This window comes from Psammomys obesus, unplaced genomic scaffold, assembly GCF_907164565.1.
Source record: "Psammomys obesus unplaced genomic scaffold, mPsaObe1.curated_primary_1811, whole genome shotgun sequence".
Lineage (NCBI taxonomy): Eukaryota > Metazoa > Chordata > Mammalia > Rodentia > Muridae > Psammomys > Psammomys obesus.
The window spans coordinates 443,868-470,107 of record NW_026596406.1 but is presented as its reverse complement, the minus strand read 5'-3'; the positions used below and the strand labels follow the sequence as shown (position 1 = coordinate 470,107).

Sequence of the window (26,240 nt, the reverse complement as noted above, 5' to 3'; positions counted from 1 at the left end):
AAAACTGCTGGCTTTGAGTGGGGCCTGGAACAGGAGAAGGTTCTTCACAGCTCCAGGATGTCTCACACACACACACACACACACACACACGTATATATAAATTCTATAAATAGCTATTCTCTCTCTCTCTCTCTCTCTCTGTGTGTGTGTGTGTGTGTGTGTGTAGATGTAGAATGGCTCATAGGCTGTGGTCCAGCTAGTCCAACAAGAACTGTCTACCAACAGAAGGTCCAAGAATCCAGTAGCTGTTCAGTCCCTGAGTCTGAATGTCTCAGATGGTCTTCACTGTACATGAGAATCCCAAAGAAGTAGGCTGTAACACAAGTGCCGTGATGCCGCTGCCAGAGTGAGTGAGGGCAAGCAGGCAAAGAACACGCTTCCTTCTTCTGTGTCTTTACACTGGCTACCAGCAGAAGATGTGGGCCAGATGAAAGGTGGATCTTTCCATTTCAAAAGCCCTGGATTAAAAGTGGGTCTTCCCACTTCAAATTATTTAATTAAGAAAAAAAATCCCAGCAAGCCAGTGGTGGCACACACCTTTATTCCCAGCATTCAGGACAAAGGGGCAGGTGGATCTCTGAGATTGAGGCCAGCCTGGTCTACAGAGTGAGTTCCAGGACAGCCAGGGCTATACACACAGGAAAACCCTGCCTGGAAAAAAAAAAAAAAAAAAAAAAAAAAACCAAACCAACCAACCAAAAAAAAAAAACAAACCAAAAACAAAAACCAAAAAACAAACAAACAAAAACCCCAACCCTGATAGGGTGGGCACTTGGACATTAGATAGCTCCAGATGTCCAGATGTAGTCAAACTGATAATGAATCACAGCAGCACCTTGGCTCAGTGTCTCCTCACCTTTGCCGTGGTGATGTGCCTCTGTGCCATTGTGCGCTGAAGTGCGTGGTCTGCCTTCTGATGTTGCAGAGTCAAGAGCTTGTCTTGTGTCTCAGGAGAGAGTTTGCACTTTGACACAGTTTTGAGACTAAAAGACCATGGGACCTTTGAAGTTGGACTAAATTACAATCTGTCTAAATTATAATATGGCCTATGGGAGCCAGGGAGCGGAATGCGGTGGGCTGAAGGAGAACGCCCTCCACGGCTCATTTATTTGCATGCTTAGCAGCATGCTTCTCTCCTTCCTGCCTCAGAAACAGATTAAGCCACCCCCAATTACATGCTTTCTTTTTAAGTGCTACCTCAGACATGGGATCTTTTCAAGCAACAGAACAGCAACTAAGACAAGGAGCATGCATTGCTTTGTACACAGACTCTGTTTTTGGGTGGGGCTGATGAGCTGACAAAACTATCTTCATAAAAATTCTCAAAGACAGGCCATGTATATCATTTAAAACATTTTTTTAGGCCACTAAAAGCTCATTAGTTCAGAGTAGACACTGAACTGTGCTGACATTTCTGCCCTCACTTCACACGCGTGTCACAGCTGTGATTACTCACCAGAGACACAGGCACACACTGTCCATTGGCGTCATAGCAATAACCTGTTTGCAAGTACATACAGCAGAGGTTTAGTGAAGGGTTTGAAGGAAGTTTTTATCTTATTGTGTGCGCTATAAACCTGCCACTTAACTGTTTTTAAGTTACAATTCAGCAGTATTAATTACATCCACAGTGGTATACAATTATCATTACCATATATTTGCAATACTTTTTTTTTTCAGTGCTGGGGATCAGACCCAGAGCCTCCCGAATGCTAAGCAATCATTCTACCACTACTTTTCAGCACTCAACACATTGTAAGCATTTCAAATACAAACTCCCCACTCCTCCTCACTTCTTTCTACTTTTATTTCTGTGGATTTTCCTATTCTAGATTCTTCACCTAAGGCGAGCCACTGGCATATGTCCGTTTGTGTCTGGTCATTAACTTAGTACGCTGTTCTCAGGGTTTATTCATGTTATACCAGCTACCAGGCTTCATGGCTGTGATGACCAGATCACAGTGCATACATTACGGACTACTTTAAAATGCCTGTTCATCTGTTAATGAGTATGAGTTACTTCTATTTCGAGCAATAATGTTGCCCTGAATATTTGCAAACACCTGTTTTAGTTTCTCCCTCTTTTTTTTTTTATTTTACTTTAGGAGGATATCTAGGAAGGAGATTGCTGGGTTATTTTATTAATTTTTAGTGTATGTATGCACATGTGTGTGTGTGGAGGCTGAGCCTTCATGTCATTCCTTAGGGCACACCAGCCATAAGTTTAATTTATTTTCTTTCTTCACTTACTTGGTGTGTGTGTTTTGTTTTACTTTTCTTTTCTTTTCTTTTTTTGCTCTTGTTTTGTTTTTAGTCAATGTCTCTTATCAGACATTGGAGCTTGAAGTATACAAGACATTACTGTTCACTGTGGTTAGTCTATAATAGACTAAAAACTCTTTCTCAATGAGAAATTCTTACCCCTTTACCAACATCCATCTGATATTGTATCATAAATAACCAAACATATTATTTTTCTTCAAGACATTGGAACCCCTTGAGAACAGTGACTCTTGGTCTTCTTAAAGTGGGAAACAATGGATTTCACCTACTAAGTATTAAATAAATGTGTTTCTGTTAAAACTGTTTTTTTTTAAGATTATAATTACATTATTTCTCCATTCTCTTTCTTTCCTCCAGACATTTCCTTGGAACCCTCCCCATTTTCCTTCAAATTCATGCCCTCTTTTTTCATTAACCGCTACTGTATGCATATCTGCGTTTGTACATACACATGAGTATAACCGGCTGAGTTCATACGATATTACTTATGTGCATGTTTTTAGGGCTTGCTACTTGGCACTGGACACCAATTGGTGTCCTCCTCCCTGGGGAAGCTACCGTGGCTCACTAAGGGTCAGGAGAATGGGAGGGAGGTGACATTTCAGAGGCTCTTAGGCGGTTAGATCTGAATGGCATCTGCCGCGCCCTCTCTCAGGCTCGGGGAGGGCGGGAAAGGGCACGTACCATAGGTTTTCCCGTTGATAGAGCACTTGCTGAAAGTCATCACATTCTCGGTCAGGGTTCCCGTTTTGTCAGAGAACACATACTGAACCTGGCCGAGTTCCTCATTAAGAGTGGTAGTGTGAGCTTGTGCCGGGGTGTTCCTTGGCACATAAAACATCTGCCGATCCCAGTTGATATAGTAACTGTTGCCCAGTCTTATTATTTCAACACTAAGGAAAAAGTAAGAAAAGAGGGTCCTAGTCAGAGTAGGACAAAAAGTATATTATTTTGGTTTCCTTTTTATGGGTCCATGATAGATGAGGGTCTGGATGTGGAAAGAGCGTCTTCCCCAGGTATCTGCCCTCCACAGGACTTTCCCACATGGCCCAGACCATCACAACTCTGCCCTTCAGTCCTGTGACACATGGCATCCTCACCACGACCTGACACAGCTCATTAAGCAAGCTCTGAGGCACACCTTGCTTCCCTCATCTTCTGCACTATGTCCAGGAAGTACCTTTGGAGTAACAGTTAACTGACAAAAGCTACTGCTGGTGTAATTATAAAGATTGCTATGGTCATGTTAGAAAGAGAGAGAAACTTGCAGCATTCAGATGTTCTTTGTTTCAGGTCTCTCCAGGTGACCTCTCTCTACATCAGCAGTTCTCATGCACATCAGCATATCAGTTTCATAAGAGCATATACCCAGGCGTGGTGGCACATACTTTTAATCCCAGCACTCAGGAAGCAGAGGCAGGCGGATCTCTGTGAGGATGATGTTAGCTTGGTCTACCATATTGAGTTCCAGGCTAGCCAGGGCTACACAATGAGACCCTGACTCAGTAAGTATACAAAATAATGGACTTCAATGTGGCATTTTCATAACATTTTGTTCTTATTCACCCCCTGCCCTGTCCTCTCACTAATCCTGTACTACCCTTGAGCTGTCCTTCTGATTTCATGTCAAATTTACACTCTTCGTTGCCTCCTCCCTTAAAGCCCCCATACATACACACAGACATAGACAAATTTAAATCTAGGTTCCACAAATGAGAGAAAACACACAGTAACTGTCTGAGGCTTATTTTGTTTACCGCCATAACTTCCCTAGTTTTGAAAAGGCTGCCATTTCTCCAATGTATGCTTTTGACACATTTATTAAAGACTGGGTGGCTGTAGTTGTGGGGACTGATTTTAGGTCTTCTGTCGTATTGCCCTGGTCGCCATGTGTGTGTGCCATGCTGTTTTTGTTACTGTAGCTCTGTAGTATAAGGTCAGGTATGGGGTAACCTCCAGATTTTTTTTCATCCTATTTAGGATGGTTTGCCTATTCAAAGTCTCTTGTACTTCCACATGAATTTTAGGATTTCCCCCTTAAAGAATGTCCTTGGAATTTTGATGGGATGTGTTTTAATCTGTTAAATTGTTCTTGGTACCACTGACAATTTCACAATATTAATTCTGCTGATCCATGAGCAGGGGAGGATGTTCCATCTTCTAGTGTCTCCTTCAGCTTCATTAAGAAGTTTTTATTGTAGCAGTTCTTCTTCCTTAAGTGGGTTTAATTTTTAGGTATTTTATTTTTTGGAGCTACTATGAATGAGAACCCCTCCCCCAATTCCTTACTTAAAAATTTTTATTCTCAGTCTATAGAAAAGCTTCTAATTGTTGTGTGCTGGTTTTGAATCTTGGTACTTTAATAAGTGTTTTTTTTTAATTAGATATAAGACTTTTCTTATGAAGTCTTTAGTGTCTTTACAGTATACAATCGTGTCATCTGAAAATAAGAATCGTGTAGCTTTTTCTAATTGTCTTTCTTTGATTTCTCTTTACTGTGTCCTTGCTCTAGCTAAGACTTCAAGGCTGCACTGCACAGAAGTGAAGGCTAGGATGCCAGTGACATGACATTTGCTGCAATCACAAGAACCGGAGCTGAGGGCTGTGGCGGCTTGTAATGCTAGTATTTGAACGGTGGAGACACGTGAGCCCAGAGTAAGCAGGCTAGCGAGACTAGCCCATGCCAGTGATTTCTGGATTTGCTAAAGGTGCTCAACAAGAGACCCATTGAAATGAATAAACTGGAAAATGACTGAGGAAGACTTTTAGTACCTAAGTTTTGTTTTCCACACACATGTGCAAAAGAACCCCCACACATTCATGTAAACATGCATTCATACACATGCATTCACACCATATACACATTCACATGCAAAAAAAAAAAAAAAACAGTAGAGAGAGCAGGCCTCCTTGTTCACTCTCCACTTTAGAGGAAGTGCTGCCAGTGTTTCTCACTTACTGTAATTTTGTCACATACAGCTTTTATCATGTTGAGATATTTTCCTTCTTTCCCTATTTTCTTTAGGGATTTTTATCATGAAGGGATGTTAAACCTCTTTTTTCCCTCTTTGTTCAGTGACAAATAAAAGATTTAATTACGCAAGAATACAGCAGACTTAACAGGTGAGGTTAAAAGTTCAGGCCAATCTTCCTTCCTGGATAAATCTTCCCTTTCCTCCCCTGTCTTGTTTGAAAACATAACACCAGAAGATGAGGGGCCCATTTCCCAACACAGGTCCTAAAAGTGAGTCCTTGGGAGTGGGTCTGAAACTAGGACAGCTATTTCCTGATCTTGTCCAGTGACTCAAGGCCCGATCTTCAACGTGCTCTCAGTGATGGGGTCACTGTACAGAAGGAGATACTCCCATGTAAGTCATACTCCTCTGGTCAAAGGTACTGGAAGGTGGCTAGAGTACAGGCTCCTACTTGGGGAGCAGCATCTTGGGTCCTGGTGTACAACAGTACCTCCAGTCTTGTCTGCACCTACTGAGATGACTGTGTGATTTCTGTCACGTCTGTTTCCACTCTGTGTTACATGTATTGTTATTTGTATGTTAAATCAACCTTGCAACCCAGCTCGGTCTTGATGTCTCATTCTCCCTTTCTTCCACTTTCTTGTCTACTTTTTGCTGTAGTTTAGTTTTAGATTTATATTCTAAAAAATATTTTTTTTAAAAAATGTATTGTATATTAGTGTTTTGCCTGAATGAATGTATGTATGTGCACCATGTTGCCTGTTGCCCTTGCAGGCCAGAAGAGGACACCATATCCTCTGAAACTGGAAACACAAATCTTTGTGAGCTACCATGTCGGTGCCAGGAACCAAACGTAGGTCCTTTACATGAGCAACAAGTGCTTTTAACCACTGAGCCATCTCTTCAGTTCTCACTTTCAGTTCTTTTAAAAGTATTTAGAGCCAGAGGGATTATGTCATGTCCAGGAAGGGTTTATTATAATATAATATATGAACAAAATATCATATAATTAATATGCCAATTATATTTATGTTAAATAATTAATATATATAGTTACATGTAATTATATTAATAAGTCACGTTATTTCTTTGTTGCTTATAGGATAAAATCCAAATGCTTTTGTAATTGATGTTCTTTGGGATCTAACACGTTGGTCTCACTGAGAAAGTCTCCACACCGTGTGTCTGCAGACCTGCCACTTGAAGTGCATTTCCTCACTTCTTTTCAAACCCAGTCTGAGGCTCACTTCCCTCACACTGCCATAGGCTTCCCTGGGCAGAGCTCATCTATTGCTCCTTAGAGCATTTATAATATGCATGCATGTTTTGATTATAGAATTTTTGTATTGTACCACAATTAGCAATTGGTTTCCAAAGCTACAAGCAAGCTTCTTTAGAGAAAATGATGTCTTATTCTCAGGTTTCTAATCCTATCACCTAGTAAAGGGCTTGGCTCATACTAGGTCATCAGAAACATTTTAAAATAAGGTAAGTCTGTTATGGAGAATACTTTCTGGATTGGGAGACCTGACTACAGGTCAGGTTTTAGCAGACTTGAAAAAGAGGACACACATCAGTTCTCTAAAATATAAATATAATTTACAAATATCTACTCATACTAATCAAAGAAAAAAAAAACCACCTCAAATTAGTAAGATTAGAGGTAGAACAGGGACTGTTACAACACACTCCAACGACTTTTTTTTTTATATACCAAGCCTGTGAAAAGAGTTACAGAATACATAGTAAGCTAGGAATGGTGGGACATGCCTGTAATCCCAGTACTGAAGCTGAGGCAGGGGATCTGAAGTTTGAAGTCATCTGGGTGACATAGCAAGCTCTTTAAAAAAAGAAAGCACATAACACATGCTTTCTAAAACATCCTCCAGCTGATTATTAAAGCAGGGACTATAAAGCCATGCCCTTCCCCGAACACTAAGGATCAGAGATACCCACCTGACATAGAGGGAGATGGGTACCATGGTGTTGAGGACTATGAAGTAGGACCAGAAAACGAGGATAGGACTTGTAGCTGGTGAGGCAATAACATGTTCCCATGGGAGAAATGCCTGGAAAAAGTAGCTTTTGTTGCTCTTCCAAATGCCATGTCCAATGGATAGCAAAAAGCACATTGTGCCCAAAACCAGGAAAATCTGTTTAGAAAACAAAACAAAAAAAGCAAAATATGGATGGACTCCATCCTACCTTCTGGAGTCTCAGCTCTAATAAGTGTTTTCTCCTTGGAGAGAGGGAGGTGCTAAGGTAGTACTAGGACAAAGAAGAAAGTCCTACAAGAGCTGTCTGTGTGACTCTGAAGGGAGGTATTAACGATCAGAACACCCTAAGTACTAAGAGAACTGCTTCACATGTTTAGTATTGATGAAAACTCCTGACTGACAGGAACTTGATATTCTTCTTCAAGTCACTTAGATACTGAATTAGAGAAACAGGTTCCAAATAGTGCCAGATTCCAGTCTTAATCACTCCAGTACTGATGTTGGGGAGAGGGGCTGTCCCTGAATTGAGTGGCTTTGGCAGCAGTTGGAGGGAGGACAATGGGAAAACTGATAGCAAGAGTAAGGAAAATGGCAGCCATGTAAACAATTCAGAATTTGGTAAGGTTGGAAGGTAGGGGCCCATGGACCTGCAGCTAGCTCCTCAGGGCAGTAGATGGAAAGAATCACAGTCTCGGTGCACTGGTTGCTAAGTGATGATTTCGATTCCTTCAGGTTTATATCCAGGTTTGCTGCAGCTGCGGCAAGTGGGAATTTCACTTCTAGTTTTTATTGATTTTTCATGTTTGTACTAATTACCAATAGAGTATAAGAAATTTTTCCTGGTGGCCCTGCTATTTTTTGTTTTCATGATGATAACCACTCTGACTGAAGTGAAAGGGAAACTCAACTTTGACCTGTTGACAGGTAGCCCCTACCTCTAAAATAATTTGATATACATTTCCATTATAGAAAGAAATATATAAAGATACTTCTTTACACTTCATTTGAAAATGTTTATCTTATATGTATAGGTATTTGGACTCCACATATATATGTACTATATATGTCTGCTTCCTGTAGAGGCCAGAAGAGATCATAAGCTTTCTTGGAACAGAAGTTACTAATGGTTGTGAGCGGTTTTGTGGGTGCTGGGAATTGAAATTGGGTCCTCTGGAAGAGCAGCCATCTCTCCAGAATCCAAACTTTGTATTTCTATTTCATTTTTTATCTGATTAGAGGCTGCAAGTAGATTCGTGACATACTTTTGTAGACAGACTATCATATACAGACTATTGTTGATAAATTGTTTGTAGACAGACTATATTTGACAGAATATTGTAGACAAACTATTGTACACAGACTACTGTAGACAGCCTATTGTAGACAGACTGTTGTAGACAGACTCCTGCACACAAACTATTGTAGACAGATTACTGTAAGGAGACAGTTTGTAGACATATGAATGTAGACAGCCTATTGTGGAAGCCTATTTTGGACAGACTATTGTAGACAGACTTCTGCAGACAGACTACTGCAGAGAGACTACTGCAGACAGACTATTGTAGATAGACTAGTGTAGATAGAGTAGTGTAGACAGACAGCTGTAGACAGACTATTGTAAACGGACTACTGTAGACAGAGTGTTGCAGACAGACTATTATAGTAAGGCTGTTGGAGACAGACCACTGCAGACAGACTACTGTAGACTGACTACTGTAGATATATTACTACAGACAGATACTATTGTAGACAGAGTATTGTAGAGAGACCACTGCAGACAGACTACTGTAGACAGACTATTGTAGACAGACAGTTGGAGATTTCTTACCTCTCTCCCATTTGTCCCCTTTGTTCTTCTGTAGACAGCCTACTGCAGACAGACTATGGTAGACAGACTGTTGTAGACAGACTATTGCAGACAGACTACTGTATACAGATTACTGTAGACTATTGAAGACAGACTACTGGAAACTATTGTAGACAAGACTACTGCAGATAGACTATTGTAGACAGACTGTTGTCGACAGACTTTTGTAGAAAAACTCTTTTACACAGACTACTGCAGAGAGGCTGTTGTAGATAGACTACTGTAGACAGACTACTGCAGAGAGGCTGTTGTAGATAGACTACTGTAGACAGGCTATTGTAGACAGACAGTTTTAGACAGGCTATTGTAGACAGACTACTGCAGAGAGACTATTGTAGACAGACTGTTGTTGACAGACTACTGTAGACAGACTGTTGTTGACAGACTACTGTAGACAGACTATTGTAGACAGACTGTTTTAGACAGGCTATTTTAGACAGACTATCACTGACAAGCTATCTCTGACATGGTTCTGCTACTGCTGAGGCAGTCAATGCTATTCTGATTCCTGACACATCTCTGAAAACTGAGAATCTTCTCTTTTTTAATCTCTCTTTCTCCCTTTCTTCCTTTTCTCTTACATAATTCTCTTCCTTCTTTCCTATACCCTGCTCCATTTGAGACATGGTCTTGCCATGCAGCTCTAGTGATGTAAAATTTACTATGAGCTCAAGCTGTTCTCAACTCTTTGTCTACAATATTTTTAATTTCATAATTTTTTCACATTTGGTTGATACGTAGCCCTTTAATACTAAATTTATTTATACAGTTTAAAATTTGCATACATGTAAATGCTATATATTAAACATATTTCTCTGCCCTGTTTCTGCTACCAAGATTTCTTCCCTCTCTCCCATTTGTCCCCTTTGTTCTTCTAAATAATTTCATAACTTTTTGAAAAAGCCTTATTTGTGTGTGTGTGTGTGTGTGTGTGTGTGTGTGTACATATATGCCTGTGGAGGCCAAAAGAGGGCATCAAATCCCCTGAAGCTGGAGTTACGAGCAGTTGTGAGCTGCCTGATGTGAGTGCTGGGAACTGAGTATGAGTCCATGAGAAAAACAGCAACTACTCTTAATTGCTGAGCCATCTTTCCAGCCCTGTCCCATATCTACATTTATTTTTTACACACATACATGCCAATGTGCAATCTTAAAACAGGCCTTGACATGCTTTTAAATTTTTCTTCACAGAAAGATATTAAAGTATAATAAAAAGAACCAGGATGTTGAAAAGTTTTGAGTAACTGGACAGATGGGACTATTTTAAAAATACATGTGTATATGTATATATGTCAATGTTATTGTGTATGGGCATGCTTTTACACATGTGTTTACCTGTGCATGTAAGCACGAGGATGTTTTCCTTAGGAATACATTCCAACTCCTTTGATAACAGATCTCACCGGCTTGGAGTTCACTAGTTAGACTAACCTGGCTGGCCAGCAAGTGTCGAAGACCCTCCTGTCTCTACCACCCAAGCGCTGACATTACAAGGGCATGCCATCACACCTGACATTTTTTTTCTTGTATTTATATGTGAGTTCTGGGGCTCAGACTCAGGTACTCCTGTTTTCAAGGCAAGCGCTCTACTGGCTGAGCAATCTCCTTAGCCCCAGAAGCGACTGTCAAATAAAACTTCCAACAAGTAGTGGATGTTGACATGGATTCCTCCTCAAAGGACTTAAACACTTCTTACAGACTTTTGTGATTCTCACAGCATCCGGCACACATCAGACACACATTGGATTCTCAGCACATTGCTTCTTGTTGAGGAGAGAAAACACTTGAAAAGACTACCTTAAGGAAGGACTTACTCTGCTACCTTAGGGATGCAGTCCACTGTGAGTGGGGAGGCGTGTGGTGCGTGGTCCTATGGTGATGGGACTGTATGTCAGATTACTCACATTTTGGCAGGCTAGGAAGCTGAGACTAGAACCAGAAGTGGAGCTGGGCTGTAACCCTCAAGGCTGGCCCATAGGGAGTCATTTCCTCCAAGCACAGCCCACCTTGTAAAGGTTCCAAATGTCCCCAAAGTCACCAGCAGGGCACAAAGTGCCCATCCAGGAACGCCACACACACAAACCACAATATGCAGTAACACCACCTGAGGGGTCACGCACTTGCTTCTGCTATTTTTTCCTGTGGAATTCTATAATAGTCACCAGAATTCTGTTTAAATTAGTATATTTCTTGATTTTTCACCAGTTATATGTATAACAAGCTGTAATTAATAATGTGAATACTGTAAAAGGTAAAAATCCCACCACAGATGGCAAGTATCAAATTCTACTGCCCTTCAGACAGACACAAACTGTTGAGTCTGTCTAGGTTGACAGGAAATGTCCTATTGAAGATGACCTTTGACCAATGAGCTAGCTTACTGGTAACATCACAAGCCCCTGATGCTGTTGAAAGCATCTGCTTACATCACTTTCCTTAACTCTTGACTGCGATAATCTGCTTCATTAAAAAACCAGGATAAGGAACTCTGCTAACTGCGAAGGCTCAGTACTCAGCAGTAGAAAAAGAGATGCTGGATGCTTGACTCTGCTCTCAAAGCTCAACAGCCTTCCTAGTCTTCCAATCTGTATGTACTGCGTTGAAAAGGCATTGTGATTTTCTTATTGCCACTTCAGGGTATAACAACAGAAGATGAAAAGTTAAGGAACTAAGTGTAGATATTACCAGAACAGCTCAGTTATACACAAAAGTTACTTAAATAATGAGGTTAATTTCCACCAACAAGAACAAAAGTAATCTGTGTTGGCCAGAATGGACACAAATTATTACTAGTCACAAATTATTTAAGCTTCTACTATCAAAGTGATCATTATATATTATATTTAGATCTTATTGGTTTTATTTCATGATATAAAACACTTTAAATTTACATACACAGTAATGCAGTTCACTGTGGCATGTCCACATACACGCACCACTGACCTGTTCCAATCTGCCTCCTCCTTACTCCCTCCCTCACCCCTCCCCTCGCCCTCCTCTGGCTGCTTCCCTTCCTTTCCTATAGACAGCCCCCGTTTAGCTTCCATATCACATGTATTCCTATCATCTTCTCTTTCTACCCTCTCTTAGGATACCTTTTTCTGGGCCTGGAGAGATGTCTCAATGGGCTGAGAGAACTTGTTGGTCTTTTAGGGACCTAGGTTTGATCCCCGCATCTGCATGCCTGGTCTGTGCCAGGTCCTCGCATATATGTTATGGCTGTTAGTTTGGTGTTTCTGTGAGACTCCTACAATCTGTCCTGTTTGCAAGATGTGCTGGCACAATGGTGGCACAGAACTTGTCTGGTTTAACTTGAGGCCCATGCCATGGGAGCCCAAGTCCTACACTGCCCAGAGGACCAGGAACTGGAGGCTGGATATCTCAGAGCCCTATGGTAGAACCAAATATGACTGTCAAAAAAGTCAATGAAATGATTCCCAATGATATGCTGCCTCGTCCAGTTGCCAGCAGAGAGGAGAAGGTACCGAGACTGCAGCCAGACATTATGCACACAGAGGCTCTAAATTGGAGGTCTTCATCAGGTCTCTCCCCTTAGATCAAGGAAGCCCACCAAGGAGTAAAGTCTATGGGAGTCAGAGGGGATGGAGGACCCCAGGAGAACATGGCCCACAGAATCCACTAGGCAGGCTCATGGGGGCTCACAGACACTGAAGCAGCAAGCCTGGCCCCTTGTGGGTCTGCACCGGGTCCTCTGTATCTGTGATGGCTGTTAGCTTGGTGTTTCTGTGAGACTCCTAACAGCAGGAGCAGGTGTATCTCTGACCCTTTCCCCTGCTCTTGAGACCCTTTTCCTCCTATTGGGTTGCCTTGTCCACCCTTGATATGAGGAGTTTATCCCTGTCTTACTGTATCTTGTTTTGCCCTGTTTGGGTGTTGTCTATTGGAGGCCCGCTCTTTTCTCTCCCTCTGAGATGGAATATATCTGGAGGAGGGGGAGTGGGGAGAGATAGGAATGGAGGAAGGGAAACTGTGGTTGGGATGAGAGAAGAAATCTATTTTCAATAGAAAAGAAAATGGCCATCCTACTAAAAGTAATCTACAAATTCAATGTGATCCCCATCAAAATTCCAACACAATTCTTCATAGAAACTGAAAAAAATCTTTAAAACCATATGGAAACATGTACATACACAAACCAGTGTAACTAAAATGATCATGAATAATAATAGAACTGCTGGAGGCAACACCAGCCCTCATCTCAAGTTGTATTTCAGCACTCTAGTAATTAAAATATAGCATACAAACAGACATCTTGATTGATGAAATCAAATTGAAGACTCAAATATAATTCCAGAAAGCTATTGACAACTGAATTTTAACAAAGAAGCCAAAAATACACACTAAAGAAAAGACAGTATCTTCAAAACACGGTGCTGGTCAAACTGGATAAAAGAATATAAGAATGAAAATTGAGCCTTATCTATCACTCTGCAAAAAGCCCTCAACTCCAAGCTGATCAAAGAACTCAACATACAACAAGATACCCTGAACCTGATAAAAGAGAAAGTGGGAAATAGGCTTGAAATCATTGGCACTGAAAAAGACTTCCTGAATAGAACACAGCACAGGCACTATAATCAACAATAGTAAATGGGAACTCATGAAACTGAACAGCCTTTGTACAGAAAAAAAAAAAATGTCAGTCATCATTCAAACAAAGCAAAAGCCTACAACATGCAAAAGAACTCTTCTAATTATACACCTGACCAAAGATTAGTATCTAGAATATGTAAAGAAAAACAACAACAAAATCAAACCAAACAACAAGCGAAAAACCTCAACTGAACAGAAAGAAAACAGAAAACCCAGTTAAAAAATGGGCTACAGGACTAAACAGTTCTTGAAAGATTAAACACAAATAGCTGAGAATCACTTAAAAGAATGTTGAACACTCTTAGCCATCAGGAAAATGCAAACTAAAACTACTTTGAGATTTCATTTTACCCCAATAAGAATGGCCAAAATAAATTAAAAAAATAATAATGATAATTTAAAAACCTACAGCGCATGCTTGCAAGGATTCAGGGAAAGTGTCCAGGCCCTATGAAATCAGTGTGGAGGTTCCTGAAAAAGACAAAAATTTCCCTACCACAAGATCTAGCTATACCACTCTTGGGATATAGCAAAAGAACTCTATGTCTTACTGTAGAAATACTTTTCCATACATGTTTATTGATGCTCTATTTATAATAATGAGAATTGGAAACATTTTAGATGTCTATCAACTAATGAATAGATAATGAAAATATGGTAAATTTACACAATGAAATAGTACTCAGCTAGTAAGAAAAATGATAGACAGAGTCTGCAGGCAAATGGATTAAATTAGAAACAATCATTCTGAGTGAGGACACCCAGGCCCCAAGAGATAAATATTACATGCATTTTCCTTATATATGGATGTTGGCTTTAAATGTGTGTTTCAATAAGAGTATCTACAGTGGTTAGGCAGTGGCTAGTAAGGGAGCAGGGGAGAATGGGATCGTCTAAGGGAGGGGAAACGGAATATAATGTTATAAGAAACAAAGGGGAGAACTAGAACAGGAGGGTGGAGAGGGGTAAAGGAGATCAGGGTAAAGGAGCGGATATGGGAGAGATGACCAATTATTAACAGCTTTCTAAAAGACATGTAGAGACCTACTACAGGAGCTTCCTAAAACACATACCTAGGGCTGGAGAGACGACGGCTCAGCAGTTAAGAGCACTGTCTGCTCTTCCAAAGGTCATGAGTTCAATTCCCGGTGACCACATGGTGGCTCACAACCATCTATAATGTGAACTGATTCCCTCTTCTGGCAGGTGTAAATGCAAATGGAACACTCATATACATAAAATAAATAAATCTTAAAAAAAAGTTTAAAAAACCAGATACCTATATGAAAGGAATTTCAGAAGAGTCACTATAAAATGATGGAGACAATACCCCAACTATATATCTTATAGTGCCAAGAATGGGTTACATCTTGCTGAATTATTGGCCAAAGGGGCCCATAGATGACCCCCAACACCACAAGCTATTGTCAAGGCTCCCGGTTACCCTCCTCAATCTGGTGGTAAGGCCCTATTGCTTACCTTACCACAATGTCATCAAACATGAAGAAATCGAGCTGGTGCCCAACTAGAAGTTTCACCTCATGGATCAGAGGTTAAGAGCCCTGGCTACTCTTCCAGAGGAGCCAGGCTCAAGTCCTAGCACCCACATAGCAGCTCACAACTGTCTATAACTCCAGTTCTAGGGAATCTGACACCCTTACACAGACATATCTACAAAACACCAACACATATGAAATTAAAAATAAATTAATTAGAAGCTTAACCTCTACTGACTAGCATTCATGGTGCTGGAAGGTAGCAGAGGAGAAAGGCAGTCATCACTATTACCTAGCTAACTACCCTGCGACCTACAGCAGCAGCCTGCCTGTACGACACATTGGTGCAAGATGACACAGCTGTGATGGGAGTGACCAACCACTTTAAAAATGGATTTAAGGCCCAGACCATGAGAGAGAGCCCATATCTGACACTGCTAACGCAGCACGGGCCCAGAATGAGACAGCTGATGGTCCCTAAGGGTAAACCTACTTCTATTCTGCTGAAGGAACACAGTATTATAATGATTTCTAATCACACATTGCTATTTCTATAGATATGCACATCACTCATCCTTCCTAAAAGCTCCTTTCAGTTGATGAGAATTAACTCAAGCGACACACAACTGGACCAAGCTCAGAAATTGAGAGGCTTTGGGGCATTCATCCCTAAGAGGGATATTTCTGTCAGACTGCTCACCTCAAGGCTCAAGGATCTATGCAGAAGAGGAGGCAGAAAGATTGCAAGAGCCAGAGATGGTAGATGACTCCAAGGAAATACTGTCATCCAGACACAACAGATATGATACACACTCACAGACTGTGACAGCACACAAAAGACATGCACAAGTTCAAACCAGACAAAATCCCAGCACAGAAAACGGAAAGTGAACACAATGTCCCACCCCTACCCAAGAAGCTATTTACAGTTGATGCTTCCTGGCAAAAGGGAAAATCAGGTTTCTCCTGTGGACTAGCCCTAGTGTATCAGCCACACACCAGGGCAGGACCTGTGCCCAGAGAGCCGGGCAGCACAGGGTGGACTCCAGGTAGTTTTTGTGGGGATTTTTTGAATATTTTTCTCTTAATCTTTTTAGTTGGTTGTGATCTTTGCATTTTACTTTTGCTTTATTTTTATTTTTTGAAAGACTGGGAAGAACATGGAGTTGAGTAGGTAGAGTCTGAGAGGAGGTTAGGGAAGGAAAATAATATAAAAAATTGTATGTAAATTTAAAAACTAAAACAAAATCTCTTTTCTGCTGGATGGTGGCAGTGCACACCATTAATCCCAGTACTTTGGAGACAGGCAGATCTCTGAGATCAAAGCCAGCCTGGTCTACAGAGTGGGTGAGTCCAGGACAGCCAGGGCTACACAGAGAAACCCTGTCTTAAAAAAAAAAAAACCAAACCAACCAACCAACCAACCAACCAACCAACCAACCAACCGATAAAACCTTCTCGCTCTCTCATTATCCCCTTTGTTGGTGATTTTCGGGTTCCAGACAGCAGAGTCCCCCTATTGTTCCAATTGAAATATTATAAAGCAGCATAATGAGAAGCTGCTCTCTTTGAAGCAGAAACTTGGATAAGGCCAGAGCTTCTCCTGCCTCTGTCTGAAGACACCTTTAAAGAATACAGCCTTAAAATGATCGGTTTAAATAAGGCATTCAATTAGTCTATGTGATGTGTTACTAAAGGTCGTGATCAAATCTGACATGAAAAAGAATTTCTATTTCTAAAAGGACTTCTACTTCCCTGATCAGCTCTGGCGCCACTTGGTTTCTGAACTGTCCTTATTTTGCATGGGAGTAACCGAGAGGCCGTGTGCACCGATCTGCTCTTTCCTGGCTCACACCTTAGCTTGTTGGGTTGTGAAACTTGTAGCTCTCAAACAACTACATTCTGGTTTGGAAAGGCCGGCTACTGCTTGAATGTGTATGTACAGAGAGAAAGAGCGTTGCGTGTCTAACTTACCCAGAGCACAAGGACGTTCATGAGATGGTCTACGTGTGTTCGTTTGAAGGTGGACTGTCCACTGTTCTGCATTAACTTGGTGTCTGGCCCTAAGCAAAACAGGGGGAAACCCGGACCTTAGAATCACTGGATATACTCAGTGATAGCTAGAAACTGTGCGAACATATACCTTATGTGCAGTTATTTTAACCTCTTAAGCAAATCCAATCAACAGCCTAGAAAGAAGCACGTTGTTTCCTTATGAATTGTCCACACCCTCACCAGCACCTTAACCTGTCTTGATTTTCCCATGAGTTAAATGAGAACAAGAGTCATGCAAGTGTCCCTTATTTATTTGGCTTAGGGAAGCAATTTTCTGATAAAAGAAATATTTGTTTTCTTTTGAGGAAACCTATTGCTGAGTCAGCTATATCCCAAATTCCTGAGAATGGAAGAAAGGAAGCAGCAGTGATTTTCTTGCTATGGTAGAACTCGGGGCATTGAGACTGTTCTGTGGCTGAGACACACAGGTTGCGTGTTCCTCTGTGGCAGCGCACTGAGCAAAGGGGTCTGGAACGGCCACAGAGCTGAGCTGCAAACCACTAGAGACTAGCCAGAGGTCTGAGGAAATCCTAGTAAGAGGGTTAGAAAGAAACTGTAAGTAGCCATTTCTCTGGCCTACTATTTTTGCATGTGTTCTAACGGAGGAGTGCTATTCCTGTGTCCATGTGGGGTAGCTGGGTTTCTCTGGCACTATGAGAAGACACTGGGAATGGACAGCAGAAGCTATAGCATTCCGTCCCAGGAGGCATTCCTTTCCAGGTCTGGGTTTTGAGATGTTCAAGGCAGAGTGTGGCAGCTACGAGGACCACATCTTCCAGAATCCTTAGAAAGGCTGAGTTGATTCCCACAGGCTTCCAAGGACTTGAGGACTGCACACTGGGAACAGCGACTCCAAGTCTGCACTGAGGCTTCCTGATGCTCTCTGGAATGAGACCCTACATGGACCTCCCCAAAGTTCATCACTATTGTCAACAAACCAAGAATCAGAAGAAAACTAAGTCATGCTGGCAATACTATTGCTTTGGGAAAAAACTTCAGCCAAACAAATGGACTTGGTAGGAATGGTTTTACTATGTGTGGGTAACTGCTGACATACAGTGAGGAAAGTAAACCTACTTGACATCATTTGATGTCAGCATCTTAGAAGCTGCCACTTCACACCAAGAACCAAGAAACCAAGTTCTGCCAGGCTTCCCTGGACTCTTAAGCTTCTCCAGAAGGTGGGGGCCTTCTTAGTTTCCATAAAAGGAGAACTAGGAGCCCCATGTTTTAAGAGTGGGTGCTCTGAAGAGACCTCCAAAAATCCGAGTTTAGTGATAAAAAATCTTTCTACTGTGGTTATGGACTTGTTAAATATCTCCTAAAAGTTTATTGTTTGAAACCTTGTCTCCCGCAGGTGGCGTTTTTGTGGGTAGTAGAAACTAGGCATGGAATTTAGTTGAGGAAAGTTACGTTCTTAGGGGCATTTCTCCAAGGACCACTCCTCTCTCTTTTCTGCTTCTCAGCCACCATGACAAGAGCAGCTTTGCCCCATCACAAATTCCCACTGTGATGGTTGCCCTTGCTGCAGGTCCAAAGCTACAGGGTCAAGCAAGCTTGAACTAACACCACTGAAACTGAGTGACAAGTCAGTCTTTCCTCCTTTTAAATTGTTTCTCTCCAGGGAGAGAAGAGCAAAAAGTTAACAATGCCTACTGCTACTTGGGTACAGAGGGTCACGGTGGCTCTCCTTCCCAATCATGCCATGAACCAAGAAAACCTCTCACTACATATTGTGGTTGTGACTTAAATGACATCTCGAGATGAGCCACTAATGTAGTGCTTTTCTTTTATATGAAGTCTCCACGTGATAGTTTATATTATGTAACGGGCACTGTCTATACTCCCTTCTGATGGGGTCTCCACATAACCTTCCATTCTGTATGAACACCCTCTCCTTTGTCTGCATGATGGCCTTATGTTGTTGAAACACACGACCTTCCTTGAATAAAGGTGAAGCTGTTATGTTGGAAGTCCCCTGCCTGGAGCAAAGCCACTTTCCCCTCAATTGCTTACATATACCAGCCAGCCAGCTGTCTCACCTCCCCATCAATCTAGCACTACACCACTGTTCTAGCTTGTAACCACAGTCTGCGTGTTAGCTACCCATGGCTGGGCAGTGGGCAGGCTCTAACAGGTCATGTTGGGCTATGGCTGAAGGGAAGCGCACCGGTGTAAATGACCAAACCATAGCACCAGTCTGTGTTCCTGATGATGCAGCCTCGGAGCAGCAACCTCTCCTGGTCCAGGAAGTAGGTGTCCCCCAGGTAGCTCAGCGTGCCAGAGAACTTGTCCAGCTTGTTGTTGGGAAGCTCACATCTAATTTCTCCTGCAGAAAATATAGTAGCAAGGGCATCAGCTCTGTAACCCTGGGAGGACACTTGGCAAAAAAGCAGAAAGAAAACCTCTTTAAAAAAATAATACACTCCAATTTTTTCTTCTATCTTTTCTCAACTGCTCTCTATCCCACACTAAATTCTGTTACAAAAGCACACAAATATTTCAAGGCTTTAATGAGAAGTTTAGTTTCTTTAAACACACACACACACACACACACACACACACACACACACACACAAATAGGAATGTTTCCATTTTAATCCCAGGTGTGGGATATGGGGCTGCTTCTGATTGTCCACAGGAGCTGACTATGATTTGCCTCATGCTCTAGAAGGGGTGTCATTTTGCCAGCTGCAGATAGCTTCTGCAAGTGTGTGATGCTTGGAATTCTGAGGACTCTTCAGAGGGTATATAAATGCTAGGCCCCAAGAGCTGGCGAGCTCTTGGTGAGTTGTTGGTTGAGGTTTGTTAAGTAGTCATGCACAAAGAAGAAACAACAACAGGAAGAAATTCGATATTCTGATGGCATAGATCAAACTTGCCCCCAAGGAGCTTGATGCCCCTAATCATCAGGAAGTCGTTCCCTTTCTCCTCTATCACTCTTTCTCTCCTACCTAGTGTTGGGGAGTTGTAAGGGTGGAATAAGAGCGGTAGAGAAGTGTGGAAAAAAGTAGCCAAAAGTCCGCTACCAGTGGGTCTAGGCAGAATGGGAAATTTGACTTCAAATGCTGTAGAAGAAATGGCAGAGGATTAAGAAATGGATATTTCTTTTCAAGACGCCAGCAAAAAATTTATTGTCACTGACACCACTGGGTAGCACCCACTTTGCTCCCAGAGGGGATTCTCTGGTTTTCTTTTTCTTTTGTCTTTTTTCTTTTTTCCAAAATTCTGTTTCAAAAATGGCTGGGAGAATGGCTGAGCAGTTGGAAAAATTTGGAGTGGTAATGGAGGGACCTGAGAAACAAAAATTTGGTGGAAAAAGGAAAACAAAAGTCACTCTGCCCTCTCTTTTCTGAAAAGGTTACAGAGTTGGCTGAGCAACTGGAAAAATTGTGGGTGGAAAAATTGGGAGGCAAGGATCGTCAGGAAAAGGAGAACCAAGGGGCTCAACCCCAGTGACTGAGAAAGAGAAAAGGAGTTTTTCACAGGAGGAAAGAGAGAAAGAAACTGAACTGCAGGGCAGCGGGGTCAAAGAAAGGCTGAAAGTGCAGGATGGGCTGATGAAAAATCCTGCTTTGATCTTGAACCCATCATGCTTCCAGATGTTACAAAATCACCACCAGCTTCCCCAGTAATCATAAAGCACACGCCTCCTAAAGATGTTCAACAAGGTTATGATGGTATCGGGTGGCATCCTATGGAAGTGATAGATTACGGCATTTTAAAGAGGCCGTGATTTCATATGGAATGCACTCACCTATGTAAAACAAATTCTAAGTAACTGGGCTACTCAAAATAGAATTATTTCCCAAGACTGGAAGGGATTGGTGACAGCTCTACTAGATGCTGGTCTGCAATTGCAATGGTTAACATGGTGGAGAGAAGGAGCCACAAGTATTGAACAGTGAAACAGAGCAGAGAGAATGAATACATTAAAAGATCAGTTGCTGGGTGAAAGGCACAATGCTGCTTAGCGGCTTTAAGAGCTAGGGACAAAGTTGAGGAGGCCTGGAAAACAAGTCCACCTTGTTTACAAAGATTATACAAGGCTCTGGAGAAGCCTTCACTGATTCTGTGAACAAAACTGTACCAGACCCTGACACAAGACAGGTGTTGATAGAAATCTTAGCACAAGAAAATGCAAGTACTGAATGTAAAAAGGTTATTAGACCTTGAAAGGCATGGGCAGTGCTTGTGGGTGAATGGGAAAGGGATATGACCAAATTGGTTCTAATGGGTACCATGGTAATACCATAGGTCAAGCTAGAGGTCTTCAATGTCAAGCCTCCCAGTGCTCCAACTGCAGGAAATTTGGTCATTTGCAAAGAAACTGTGACCAAGCCACCAATGGTCTCTGATCTCAAAATGCCTAGTGTGTTACCTTCGAGAAATACGATACTTGATTCCCCTAATCAGCAGGAAGTAGTCTAATGATAACACTGCCCTCTTTCCCCTATCGTTTGTCTTTCCTATCTAGTATTAGGGGCTTGTAAGGGTGGAGAAGGGTGGAAGAAAAAAAGAACTCAAAGTAGCCAAAAGTCCAGCTGGACATAGGGCATCAAAACAAAAATAATGTTCTGCCACAGACCATCCAGAGAAAACCACCACAGGTAGTTCATCAGCATCAGAATTGCCGGATCAGAGTCAGTGAAGAGGAAGAAGTGGAGATATTCCTTACTGTAAAGGGAACTTACTATTTTTTTCAAAATAGAAATGTTTGATTTTCCCTGATTAGTAAATATATCTCTGTAAACATTTTTAATGTTTACTTTGCATGAGCAGAGAGAATATGCAATGGTGCATGTGTGGAGCCAGAGGACATGTGGGAGCTGATTCTCTCCCTCCACCATGTGGGTCCCAGGGATCAAACTCAGGTCACAGGCTTTGAGGCAAGTGCCTTTACTCACTGAGCCATCTTGCTGGATCTCCTTTGTAAATATTTTTAACATGCTAAAGTGGGAAAACTTTTTTCTTTGAGTCAGGGTCTTACTAACATATCCCTGGCTAGCCTGGAAATCACTATGCAGACCAGACCTGCCCTAAGCTTAGAGATTGCTGGCCTCTGTCTCCCCAGTGCTAGGATTAAAGGCTTTGGAGAAATATTATAATCTACTCATTGTTTAGAGAAAAAGCTCTCTTCAAAGCCTTTTGAGTTACATTTTTATAAGTGTTTTATCCTGTACATATATGCAAATATGTTTCCCAAAAACTTGTCCATGTTACATGCATTATACTGCTTTTATAATCTGTTTCTCTATTATGTTGTATATGTTTTTCCATGTCAATGATAATCGACTTGCATATTGCTTATAATGAACTGTATGGAATTCTGTAGGGATGTGCCATACTCTGTTTAGCTAGTCCTCTGCTGGCGAAATTTTGGGTGGGCAGCCGTCCTCTAAGCTCACCATTAAAGGCAGACAGCAGCTCCAGGTTATCCTCCATGTCACTGGTAACAGAGATGGCTTGCTTCACCTTCAGGTTGGTTTCACTAGAGAAAAGGTCACAGGTTCATCAGTGTATGAGACACATACACAACAGCAGCACAGGGCCAGCTTGTACTGCTTCTTTGTTAGGTCTGAGAAAATAAATGTTGCCAGCAGAGTACAGGCTAAGGGTGTGATACCTCACGCCAGTTACTCCTTGTTCTCTCGGACAGTGAGATAACTTCAGGGAACCTGCTCAGCCCGTCCTCTTGCCCCCTTCCCTGCAACACCCACCACCAGCACCTTAACCAACACAGGGGAGCTGGCTGGTCAGCAATGCTAGGGAAGCTGACGAGACATCACAGAGCAAACCGGAGCTGGCATCTGCTTCCTTCAGGGATGGGGAGCAGGTTCTGTTAGGAAGCTGCTCACAACTCTGGGGCAGCAGTTCATAAATGTCACAATTAACCATTTTTGGTTACAAGAATGCACAGAGATAGTAACAACTATAGATTTCAAAAAGCTTTTGGGTAAAATATTAGTCAGTGCTCTCTAGAGGAGCAGTACTGATAGAATGAATAATGTAAGCCATTAGAATGGCTTACGACTATATCTAACAATGGCTATCTCCCAACAGATAGTCCAAGAGACCAGTAGTTGTTCCAGGCATGAGGGTGGATGTTTCAGCTAGCCGTTGGTATATTTCAGAACCTCAAAGAATTAGACTCTAATATCAGTAAATGGAGAGGGAGGGCAAGCAGGCAAAAGCAGCCACTCCCCTCCTCCATGTCCTTTATATAGGCTGTCACCAGAAGGCGTGGCCCAGTTTAAAGGTCTACCTTCCCACCTCAAAAGATATGAAGTAACGGTGGGTCTTCACATTTCAAATAATTTAATTAAGAAAAATCCCTCACCCAGCTCCTCGGGTTTTATTTAGTTCCAGATGTAGTCAAATTGACAAGCAAGAATAGCTACCGCAAGTCTGTCTACTCCTCGCCAAACTGACACACAATCACATCTCCTCATCCATACTTAATGCCCAAATGAAACACTATCCAGCTCATAATTAGGCCTAGCTTGATATAACTATCCCATGTACAACCACAAACATATTATATATTGAATCAGGTTATAATTACATTGAACATGATATAATTATCCTACATACAAGTGGAAATGCCTTACAGATTTTAGAATAGGTGGCAATGTCCCTTGAGGAACATTCTTTTAGTACCTCAAAACTTAAATATGATAATTATTCAATTGATGTTACATGATAAAGAAATAAAGGAAAGAAAACACAAATATCTGCACAAATGCATTCTTAACAAACTTTGACAGAACCACTCCTGTCAATTTAGTTCTCATTTCTGCAACTGGCCACGTAGCCTTTAACTGGCATTTATACCTACAATAACCTTTGCTATCCACTGCACTTCTTCCACCCTCAGCAGGATCTCAGCAGGTCTCGGCCCTTCCTGAAGTGACCCACACCTTCATTCCTGATGGCCCTGTGTCCTTCGTCATTCTGCCTGGACTGGGTTGTTGTAGATTCCCATTGACATGGTAGCACCAAGAACCCTAAAGATTCTCCTGCACGCCAGACATAATCTTAGTTACCCCCAATGTGAAGAAGCAATCCAACTTCCTCTCAAAAATCAGGATCAATCGTGCCTCCTAACACTGTTGTTCCTGTCTAAGGTTGAATTAATGGCACCAGAAGCCCAAAGAGGCCAGGGGAGTCTGAGCTTCTGGTTCAATGAAATGTTTGTTGTGTCTCCTGGCTGTGGTGTCCCCCCCGCCCCCATCTGAAACCAGCAGAATGGGAACAGGAAACAAAACTGTTCCTAATGGATTGCTACAGGTGATAGTGAGTAGAACCATTCCTTTTCCACTCTTCGGTTCGGGGATCCAGGAATCCTGGCTAGGGGAGAAACCACCATATCCTAGATGCTGGTTCAAAGCATGCACCTCTCTCAGAGAAGCCTGCCCAGCCCCCAAGGCTTCTATCACTTAATTGGCACTTTAACTGTGTCTTCAAAAGGCTGATCTATCTTTACATCAGGCCAGCTGCTTATGATGGTGGGGGACATGGGAAGACAGTGGATTCTCTGATTATGGGCCACTGCCACTTTTCTTTGGCTGTGAAGTGAGTTCCTTGGTCAGAAGCAATATGGTGTGGAATACCTCAATGGTGGATAAGTCATTCTGTAAGTCAATGAATGTATGGTGGTTTTGGCAGAAGCATTACATGTAAGAAGGGCAAATCTATATCCAGAGTAAGTATCTCTTCCAGTAAATACAGAGCACTGTCCACGAGAAAGTGGTCCAATGTAGCCGACCTGACACCAGGTTGCTAGCTGGTCACCCCAGGGAACGGTGCCGTATACGTGGCTTTGTGTTGCTCTCTGCTGTTGGCAGATCTGGTTACTCAGATACAGATGTAGGCAGGTCAGCCTTGGTGAGTGCAAGTCCATGTTGTCCAGCCCATGCATAATCTCCATCTTTACTACCACGGCCACTCTGTTCCTGGGCTCACTGGGCAATGACAGGCATGGCTGGAAAAAGAGCCCGGCTGACCACAGAATAGGTCATCCTATCTGATTATTGAGCGCCTTCCTCTCCTGAAGTTAACCTTTGATGGGAATTCATATAGGACACAGTATCTTCACATATTTTGTCCATTCAAAGAGACCTATCCCTATACTTCTTCCCCAAATGTCTTTCTTACAAATTTTCTAGTCATGGTCTTTCCAACTTCCTGACCACCCAGCCAATCCATTGGTTACAGCTGAGGAATAAGTAAACAATCTCACATCTGGCCATTTCTCCTTCCAAAATGTGTACTGCCTAAAGTTCTTCCTGGTGTGAGAATTTCTCTTTGCTGCTATCTTTCAGGGCTGTCCCAGAAAGGGGTTGTAATGCCACAGCTGTCCACTTCTGCGTGATGCCTGCATCGCACACAGAACAGTCAGTAACCCAGGCCCTCATCTTCTCTTCCCCTGTCAACCAATCACAGGGAACACCCCACGAGCTTGGGAGCAGAAGACAGTGTAGAAACCGTAAGCACTTGGGCAACTTCTTCATGTAATGTGCTTGTGCCTTCAGGACCTGCCTATGCCCGATCACATACATGCCCCTTCCATATGATAATGGATTGCTGCTGTACACATCCTTTTTTTATGACTTGGTGGGTCACCTCATGATGGGCAGCACAGGCCAAACGGTACTGTTATAACTCAGTTTCCACTAAGGTCTAAAAGTAGGCCAAGAACTATCTCCCAAAGGGAGAATACTTTTTCTGCAGATGATGGTAGAGTCTTGTTCCAAAGTCCTGAAGGTCTCTTCTGTAATTCGACTATAGGGGTCTGCCAAAGCCTCCAAACAGCGTCCGTTTCTGCCACTGACACTTCAAGTGTCGGGTCTGCTGGATCATGTGGTCCAAGTGGTAGAGCAGCCTGCACAGCAGCGTGGGGCTATTGAAGAACCTTCTCCTGTTCCAGGCCCCACTCAAAGCCAGCAGTTTT

General features: G+C 42.2%; 1 protein-coding gene across 12 annotated transcripts in view; it reads right to left on the bottom strand.

The window, feature by feature from the left end:
* Positions 1 to 26,240, bottom strand: part of LOC129669401 (phospholipid-transporting ATPase FetA) — a 106,358-nt gene that overhangs the window by 27,577 nt on the left and 52,541 nt on the right. For 9 of the 12 annotated variants that reach the window (XM_055597610.1, XM_055597612.1, XM_055597614.1 and 6 more), the window contains 6 exons: positions 22,696 to 22,778; positions 19,458 to 19,616; positions 17,207 to 17,295; positions 7,215 to 7,411; positions 2,968 to 3,176; positions 1,457 to 1,500 (listed from right to left, as the gene is read on the bottom strand). In XM_055597610.1, the coding sequence (XP_055453585.1) occupies positions 1,457 to 1,500; positions 2,968 to 3,176; positions 7,215 to 7,411; positions 17,207 to 17,295; positions 19,458 to 19,616; positions 22,696 to 22,778 (781 nt within the window). The remainder of the gene's footprint in view (positions 1 to 1,456; positions 1,501 to 2,967; positions 3,177 to 7,214; positions 7,412 to 17,206; positions 17,296 to 19,457; positions 19,617 to 22,695; positions 22,779 to 26,240) is intronic. The other 3 variants (XM_055597621.1, XM_055597622.1, XM_055597620.1) reach the window with 2 other exon arrangements.